Below are 9977 nucleotides of genomic sequence, written 5' to 3' on the forward strand. Positions count from 1 at the left end.
ATTGCTGTGATGGTCGCGCTCGATGTCAATGATTGCTATGGCTGAAGAGAGTCGTACTTCTTAATGATATCATTCGAGGGCGAGCACCAAATCTGATCCGCAACTTTGTTTAATTTTCTTCCTTGCAAGCAACTGATTTAATTTGGGTGAGGCAATGATAATGGGCGGCTAAGGCAGCAATGGATCGGATGAACCAATTTAGCATAGAAGTGCTTAGAGGAGAATGATCATTTTGTCATTTCAAAAAAGAATTAATTGCAACACATTTTGGAGTTGAGAGAAGGTGGGTGGGTACGTAGAGGAAGATTGTTTTCCATTTGAAACACATACATACATGACAATAAGTATCAAACAAATATCTAAACAACGTACAATACTTATATATTTCATAAATCCCAAATTTGAAGAGTAGAACACACATGAGTCTCACGTACATAAACATCAAGACAATAATTCATACATAACATAAACTGAAAATCACACTTTTGAAGAGTAGAACATAGACATCTAGACAGTATTTCACAAATAATACAAATTGCATGCAAATACCATTTAAGAATACAATACAAATTCAACCGGCTGTAAATAAAAGTGGATAGAGGTAGAGAAATTCTTCTTGCTAAGGGATTTCCACCAATAGGCCCATGTGTTGGAAAGTTCCTGCAAATATATATATCCACCATTAAATTATAAAGAGACAAATTTAGATCTATGTGGAAATTTGAAACAAAAAGATAAACAAATTAAAATAGTAATGCCTGGCCAGGCCAGCTTGAATTGAAGAACTCACCTGCATTTCTGTTGATCACGATTTAGGATTAATAATCTTGATGCTAAGCACATGCTTGATTTTAGAGAAATCTTCTCCCTGCCTTTCATATTTGTCCGTGAATGTTTCGGGCATGTTTACAAAACTCAGTTCTTGGAGAGTGCTGAGTCCATCTGGGAGTGTTTGAAGGCTTTTGCAATTTTCAATGATGAGAGTAGAAAGTTTAAGCATAGCTCCTTCTTGAAGAGTCCAAGTCTTTAACTCGGGCAAAATTGACAGTTTCAAATACCTGAGCTCGGGGAAACCTGATTTTCTACAGATGATTTGGTCCCCAAGAAAGGCATTATTGCCTAAACCAAGTTTCTGTAATTTGCGTAAATCCCCCAATAATGGCATTGGATCTTCCTCAAGTTCAGAAGCAATCAAGAAAATCTCTGTAAGCTTGTCAGAAATAGGCCATGGTAAGGTGCGTATTTGGCCGTGTACATGCAATGCGTTCAAGGATACGCATCCCAATAGGCTACTTAGAGCAGGGGCGCCTCTTGATCTCCCTCCAGAGTAAAAATCAATGTTTTCGAGGTGAATGGATGATGATTTGGATGTACCTTCCCTCTGCAGGCATTCGATAGTCACCTCCAGGTCTTCCACTCCATCAATAGTTGCTGCCAAATACCTGAGTTTTTCCAAACTGCGGAGATCATTAGCCTGACAATGAGTTGAAACAAAGTTTTGGAGATTCTCAAGCTCACTTAGGTGACCCAACTGCAATTTGGTTTGACCAGTTTCATCTGCAAACTTATAAGGTAAATAAAGGCTCCTCAATCTCTTAAGCTGACGTAACACATTTGATATACTCATGATCTCGTAAACAACCTTGGGGTTAACCCGCAAATCCAGAGTTTCCAAGTTTTTTCCTATTGATGCTGGCAATTTTTTCAGGTAGCAGTCCCTGAAACTGAGATAACGCAGGTGAGCAAGCTTGTTGATGTCTTGAGGGAACTTATCACCAAAATCAAGCCAATTGAAGTCTAATGCCCGTAACAGCTTGCAATTCGTCAAATCTAATGATTTTGGGGATAATAAATGGTCATCCTGTTGACGGGTATTCAAGAACAAAATGGATAATCGCACTTCCTTGTCTGTTTCTTTTGGCTTCAACAGAAAAGCATACTCACCAACACGCTTGTCAAAATAAAAGGCAAGGCCACGCACTTGCAGCTGATGTGTTTCAAAGAAACTTTCCTCTTTTGACTTCCCACTGCAAAGATAATCTCGCACATAGTGAGGAAGGCTGCATGATTTGATCTTTGTTGGTTCTTGAACCTGGACAAAGCCTAGAGTGGCTAGTTTTTGAAGATATGTTTCTGCCGTGGACAACATGCCATCTTGGGGTTGAGAAGGAGTGTTTATCATCATCTTATTAATATCTTCATCAGCTATCCACAGATTGCACAACTTGTCTGCTTCTATATCTACTGTCTCTTCTGGAAAAAGTGCCAAATAATGCAAACATTTCTTCAGATGCTCCGGCAAAAGCGAGTAAGACAACTCCAAAAGCTGTTGTGCGGACACACAGCATTCTTGCTGTCGTAATTCATTCCATTCAATGCGCTCCTTCCATGCCATTAAATTTCCAAGCAACTTTAAAGCCAATGGCACACCTTCACACTTTTTGCAAATCTCTTTCAACGTGCTTTCAAAGTCGTCTACAAAAACTATCAATAAAAACACTACATTAATAATATATGTACGTACGTATGTATGTATGGATGGATGCAACTCTAACGCGGTAAGAATAATTTAGTCGGATAAAAAATAATAGTACAATATTTGAAAAATAATATACAATTCTATACTATTATAGAAATACAGACACATTAAAAATACCATAATGTCCTAAATCATTTTCAATAATGAAATTAAAAAAAAAAACAATTAGAATATTTAGTGTTGTGATTCTGTTATAATGTAATATCTGTTCATAGTTACTTTCTCAACATATTGACACTCTCTTCCGAGTGTAAACCGGGTGCCACTAGACCACCAAATCTTTGGCAAATGCGATTAATTAAATAATGAAAACAAATTGTAACATAGCTTTGTTAAAAAAATGATAAGGATAAATGTAGAAAGATTTTGTAATTGTACGAGAAAGGAAGCAAAAATGTAAAACTCATTAATGCAAATAATTACGTCAACAAATTTTTTATTCTGTTATACTTTTATCTTCATTGACTTTTAATATATTTTATTAAGAAATTGATCATTTGTATGTAACTATAATACATACCTGGCCTATTGAACTATTGGTTTATGCCTTTTATTTATTTATTTGTTTTACATCATCTAACTTTTAAATTTTTTTTTGACATTGTTATTACTATTATATAGAAATTTATCTATACATGATGTTTATATTCAAAGTTCTAAAATTTTAAAGATAAAACATATAATTATTATGATTTTAGCATTTTTCTAATCACAAACTTAAGTATTATTGTATTCATTTAAAAAAATTGTAATACAAATGGTTTAACTAAATTTTATAAAATACAAAAAATTTAAAAGTTTTACAAATCTAAAATAATATAAATTATTTAAGTATTACTAGCCCAAAACAAATTGATTTACGTTAATAAAATAATTGGATAAAAACATATTGAACTAAGGGTCACACTTGTGTGAGACCGTCTCACACATCCTTATTCGTGAGACGGGTCGGGTCGGATCAAGACACCATGCAAATGCCATACTTATATGCTCAAATATAACACTAATCAAGAATACAATTTTTGTTACTTATTAGAGAAAAAGTAATACATTTTTCATAATAAGTAATGTTGACAAGTGCCCCTTACTTATAAAGGCAAATATAATACTTTTGTGGAAAAATGTAATACTTTTAAATCGAAATGTAAAAGTATTGTATTTTCCCTTAAAAGTATTACATTTACCCTTATAAGTAACCAAAATTTTATTCCTAATTAGTATTACATTTGAGCATATAAGTATGATATTCGTACATATAGGTATTACATTTGCATCTTGATCCGACCCGACCCGACCCGTCTCATGGTGAGACGGTCTCACACAAGTTTTTGCCTTGAACTAACTTATATTTGTATAGAGCCAACGCCCCCATGGGAATCAGACCTCTCATTTGGGAGGGCCACAGCTATGCCACTTGACTACAAGGCCTTTGGCCTGGATCTATCAATTTAAAACAAAGAAGTGATAATAGAACTAGAAGAAATAGAATTCTAACAAATTAGTAAAATATTTATTTTAGATCCACAAACGTTGAATCACAAACTTTGATATGAGTTTACTATATTTAAATGATGACCTATAGTGATTTTGATTATACTATATTTCAGAGCTTGGAAAACATTTAGAAACGAAATTAAGTACTTTCCAAGTCTATTTATTAATAATTTATGTTAAAAAACAAAAGTTTAGAATATCACCAAAGTAAATTATAAAACAAAACTCAATATCAATGCAAAATTTTAAAATAAGAATGTTTTTACATAGAAGGAAAAATATGATATGATATATATCTATATCTATATAATAATAAAAGTATTATATGTCTCTTTCTATCTATTTATATAGACATATTATATTTATGGTATTTTATACGTTATGAAAATATGTACCATTTTTTTTTTATAGGATTGTGATTACGGCTATAATTATACATATTGATTGTTACGATATTTACTCATTAAGAAAATTTCATTTTAAATTTTTTCTAAAGTCACTTTCTTAATTAGAAAATTTATAAACGTGTAGAAATATGCCTAAAGATGTATATATTGTTAGGGACTAAAATTTAAAAATTAAATTCTTTTAATTTTATAAATGCAATTCCATAATTAAGGTAATATGAAACAAAATCAATCAATTGAAACTAAAAAATTAAATAAATGTGAATTCATAAATATTTAGAAAGAGTTAATTCCACGAGGTCCCGTATCTTTAGTGACAATTCTAAATTTAGTTACATACTATCGTATTTGTCATTTAACATCTCAATTTTGAACATTTTTAGTCCTTCTCATGATTTTTCCTATTTTTAGTAAGGACATTTTTGTCTCTTCATATTTTTCTTTTGTTATTTTTCCGGTTACAACCGGTTTAATTGGTTTAGGACTTTACTAAAAATCGGTTGAAAAATATGATTACTAAAAATTAGAAGTTACATGAAGTTCTAAACCATTTAAACTTAAAAAATAATAAAAGGAAAATATGAAAAGACAAAAAGCCCTTACTAAAAATAGGAAAAGTCATGAGGACTAAAAGTGTCCAAAAATAATAGTTTGGGATGTTAAATGAAAAAAACGATAGTCTGAGACTAAATTTGAAATTGCCACCAAAGATAAGGGACCTTTGGTGAAATTAACTCTATTTAGAAATCTACTTAAATACACACATATACTTATGCACTACATTAATCATACACAGTTAAAATACTATTTTTTTTTTAAATTTCTAAATATAGTTATCTTAATTATAAATATAGAAATATAAATTATAATTAGAGAAAAATTGCCTAAATATATATTATGTGCACATACAATATATAATACAATTATAAAAAAAATACGTTTGATTAATATCTAAATCTACTAATACAAAATTTTAAATTTAAATATTTTGATTTCTAAATATAATTACCTTAATTATAATTCATATTGTTCGAATTACATTCTCTGTCCCATTTTATGTGTCTGGTTTGGTTAACAGGTCTTGACTGAATTATTTTTAATTCAATGTATCATGATGTTAAGTTTAGTATTAGTATATAAAATTCATACATTTAGAAACTACATTAAAAATACTATTTTTTTAAAAGGACATTAAAAATACTATTAAACACAAAAAATTAAATTTAAAAATAATTAATAAAATACTAAAGAAAATAAGCAAAGAAGAAGAAGTTGGTTTGAGTATAATTAATACGGAGTAATAAACATGACAGAAAATGAGAAAAATGGAGTATAGTATGTATGAAATAATGAATAATTAATTTCATTATGTAAATTTTGTTTATAAATGTTGTATCCAAATATTTATATAATTAGGGACATACAAAATTTTAATTTAAATTTGATATCCTATGAGAATACATATATATGGGTAGTCTATTATATATGTTGTATATTTTAATAATTTTTGGATCCGTTTTCTTCTATGCATTGCAATGTTTAAACGTACAGTAGATAGAAGTGAGAAGCAACGAACCTGATGACCATGGGTGACAATGCAATTGCGTTTTGAGAAATAGTTGCCAACTTTGATCTTCAGTTAATGGACTCATTTCGAGAAAACGTACCCTTTCCTGTACAATAAATTTCTTAGTGTCTTCTTTATTCCGAGTGGTTATCACAACTTTGCTGGGCATCTTCTTATCAGCAGGCATAGCGTTTAGCAAAGCCTCCATTGAGCAGATACCATCAAGAACAATGAGGTATTTGTTGGAGTGCAGGGCTAATTTAAGTTGTCCAACCAAAGCTTCATCATCATCATCATCATCGTCGACCTTTGTCGGACGATAGTCGATTTGAGATAAGATATCCTTACAAAGGGTTTTGCGTTGGAGGTGGTGTGTGACAGTGATCCAAGCACACCCCGTAAATTTATGGCGAACCTCAGGTTTGTTGTATACCTTCTGCACCAATGTGGTCTTGCCCAGACCTTCCTTACCGCACACCACAGAAAATGGACGCTCTTTGCTCTCTTCCGTCACAAAGGAGACCAGATCACGCTCCGTGTTTGCATCCATCATATATATCCCTCACAACTTCCTTCACTCCATTGCTTCCAAGTTTAATTAATTTGGAGGGAATTGAATGAAATATAATGTTTGTTTTTGATCTTTGGAGGCTGGCTATAGCTACGTTGCGGGCATTATCCCGTTAAGCATACTATATATATTCATGGAGGCCAGGCCGGCTGTTGCATTTCATACAATAATAATATTAAAGTTCATGGAGGCTGTTGCTTTTTAATTTTATACTATGCAGTAGTAGTATGTATGTATGTAGTTACATTATCTGTAGACGTACTTAACAAAAGTTTGTGGAGCGCATGCAGCTAAGCTGTCGTTGCACTTTATACAAAGTTATTATCTTTAGACTTGAAGCATGCATAGCTTTGTCCCAAAGTATCTCTAGTACGTCTTGAACCAAAGTTCGTGGAGGTAGGGCAGGCCACACTGCATGTTGCGCGCACTTTAATACTTTATACAAATTAAAGTTATGATCCTTAGCCCTTCAATTTTATTAGAGCATCCTTATCAGTTGAGTTTTTTCGCGGTTATTGAGGAGTTTTTATTAATGTGATTAGGAAAGAGAAAATGAGTGGAGAAAAAAAAAAACAAATAAAACAAATATAATTAAAGAAAAAAAAAATAATTGTGTCGCCTGACACGCCCATGCGGGCGCGTGCAGCAGCCCATCTTTAAAAAACAAAATCTGACTTAATTACTGTGCAATGAACCGCCTCTTGCAGATGTAACCAAAGCCTTCTCTCTCCTCTTCTCTCTCCCACTTAGTTGGCCCAAAATCTGACATTATCCTCACAAAAACCACTGGGTGCTCTTAGCTTTCTCCCAAAGTTCATGGAAGCTGTTGGAAATTGGTAATGGCCGCCAGCCGGGAGCGGGAGTAATATAATAAAACACATGATGAAATGCGAGAATCAAGAATCTTAACACTTAACTTAGAAGTAGTACAGTTATTGTCTTTAGACTTGGGGTGTGTTTGGAAAGCAGGAAAATGACTTTTAGACAATGTTTTTTAGAAAATGAGTCATTTTCCGGAAAATGAGTTCATTTTCAGTGTTGGGATGTATTCTGGAAAAATGTCTGTGTGTGTTTGGTTATTTTCCGGATTTTTCGGAAAATTAGTGGAAAATGAGTAGAAATGTATAATTATATATTTTTATTAGTTTATTTAAAACATAAAATATATAAACTAATAATATTTATTAGAAATTAAAAATAAACGTTTTTTTTACAAAAAAGGTCGCACGAAACCATTTTTCGTTTCGGGAAAATGACTTTCAGATTTTTTTTTCCGGAAAAATGAGCTCATTTTCCGTGGTCACATTTTTCGGATGTTGCTAAACACCAAAAGCCTGGAAAATGATTTTCGAAAATCATTTTCCGGATTACCAAACACACCCTTGAACCTAAAGTTGATGGCCAGTCCTGGTTGAAAGAATAAGTTTAGAGGGGAGAAGTACGGTAAATAGATGATGATTCTCCAGAGATGGTTGAGCCGTTAATATACAGATATAATTAACACCAATCCTCCTGCTGTTTTAATATTTGGCCATGCTGATTTACTAGTCTGTAAAGTTTATACAGATTTATTTTATTTTAAATTGCTACCTAGATTTGACACGTGAAGTAATTTGGTATCCTTTCAAGAAGCAGAAGACTTGTTCATTGGTTCAGGAAAGGTGAAGAAGGTGGGAAAGATGATTCCTACATAACTTCCAACTCAGAAGATGATGATGATTGTTGGTGTGTGAAAGATTAAGCCATAGGGTGTATGGAAATATGTTGAACCGTGTATCATCTATTTTCACTTATCATCTAGTGGAGTTGTGTTTCACCTTTGTGCGACCCAGACGTAGAAGGAATTCTCCGAACTGCGTAAACATATTCTGGTTCATTTACATAACTTCCTCTCCTTACGACTGACTATATGCATTAAATGCATGTGATATTCAAATTTTAAGTCCATCAAAATCCCAAACATTTGTCTTTTATGCATGGCATCCATAATTTCTGAAAGAAAGATGCGAACATACCATTTTACATTAATTCATTCATGTTCTTCACTGGAATTATATTTTGTCCTATATAACGACTTATCAAAACACAGAATACAAATGCAATGACGAAAGCCATAAAAAAATGTCTGCAAAGCTGGTACCCAACTCGTCTTTTCACCAACATCAAGTTTAGCCTCCGAATTTCTTCTTCGTCTCGGTTGATCCTCTTCAATAGTGATCCCGGGATTATAATTCATGCCTTTGCACACATCAGAGGACCTACCCACTCAAAAAAACCACAATCATTCCTACCCTAAAAGAACAAAAAAAAAAAAGAAAAAAGAAATTACCTGACATTTTTAAACTGCATGAATTGAACTACAACTTTGTACTTACTGATGCATCAAGTCATTGCAAAAACCTCCTTCTCGGATTCGCATCAGTCCAAGACGTGGAAATATACATCTCATTCCCACACCTTTGGCACTGTCTCACCTCTGCTGGCTGACTGACTGTCTAAAACGAGGTATCCTTGCATTACTATACCTACATGACCGTTGATGTCTTGTGTTTTCCATTAGACACTGAAGAAGAACAATGACACTGAAGAAAAAAGCCGTGCATGGAGCATACGCTTTGTCAATAATTGTGGTCAACCAACATTTTATACTAGGTATTTAAGATAAGATATCCGTGAACAAATGACCAACTTGCCCTTTAAAACAAGGTATTTAATTTCAAAGGGAAAAATACTTGATACTCCCAAATTTCTACTCACAAGTTTTACTCGCACTTGTGTCTAAATTTGATTGGAGAAAGAAAAAAAGGATTGAATAAACATTATGACCCCCTACTAATAATAATACTAATTCTTATTATTATTATTATTATTCACAACTGATTTCTCATGTATTCACGGTTTTTTTTTTTCATTCTAACAGAAGGCCACTGATTATTGATTAAATTTTCTACTGTATAAAAATACAAATGCAAATATCACCAGAGTCGAAAATCGTTACTACTATTTGCTCATATGAGTTCTTGTCTTCAATCTCTATTGGGCATTGCATAACGCGCGTCTCCGCTAGTACACACACATATAGAATTCAATTCCCGTGCGATGGGTTGTCTTCTGTGCGGTTGTGCGGTAGCTTTAGATGCGTAATTTTCTTCTTAAGGTGCGTGATTCGTATGCTCAAGGTGCATGAATGTTGAAACTCAAGGTGAGTGAACCTAAAGCTTAAGGTACGTGGTTTTCCTTCTTAAAATGCGGGATATGTATGCTTAAGGTGCGTGAGTTGTTGAAACTTAAGGTGTGCCATTTTAAAATCTTAGGTGCGTGGTTTGTGTTCTTAGGGTATGTGACTTGTGTACTTAAGGTGCGTTGACCTAAAGCTTTAGGTGTGCGTGGTTTGTGTAC

General features: G+C 33.0%; 1 protein-coding gene across 2 annotated transcripts; it reads right to left on the minus strand.

The window, feature by feature from the left end:
- Window positions 1-358: 358 nt before the first annotated feature.
- Window positions 359-6730, minus strand: LOC116001567 (probable disease resistance RPP8-like protein 2). Of its 2 annotated transcripts, none has more exons than XM_031241451.1 (3): window positions 6017-6730; window positions 791-2475; window positions 359-660 (listed from the first exon to the last, which is right to left on the minus strand). In XM_031241451.1, exons 1-2 carry the CDS (start codon window positions 6558-6560, stop codon window positions 806-808), a joined length of 2214 nt encoding a protein of 737 aa, XP_031097311.1. In that variant the 5' UTR covers window positions 6561-6730; the 3' UTR covers window positions 359-660; window positions 791-805. The 2 variants fall into 2 exon arrangements, with proteins under 2 accessions (XP_031097311.1, XP_031097310.1); XM_031241450.1 differs by having other exon boundaries at window positions 791-2484.
- Between the last annotated feature and the right edge of the window lie 3247 nt (window positions 6731-9977).

This window comes from Ipomoea triloba, chromosome 13 (genome assembly GCF_003576645.1).
Source record: "Ipomoea triloba cultivar NCNSP0323 chromosome 13, ASM357664v1".
Classification (NCBI taxonomy): domain Eukaryota; kingdom Viridiplantae; phylum Streptophyta; class Magnoliopsida; order Solanales; family Convolvulaceae; genus Ipomoea; species Ipomoea triloba.

Excerpts from the sequence above, each read along its gene's own strand:
- LOC116001567 (XM_031241450.1), bottom strand. The coding sequence starts at position 6,560 with ATGATGGATGCAAACACGGAGCGTGATCTGGTCTCCTTTGTGACGGAA. Across the intron at positions 2,485-6,016 it reads TTGTCACCCATGGTCATCAG|TTTTTGTAGACGACTTTGAA; the intron begins GTTCGTTGCTTC and ends TTTTATTGATAG.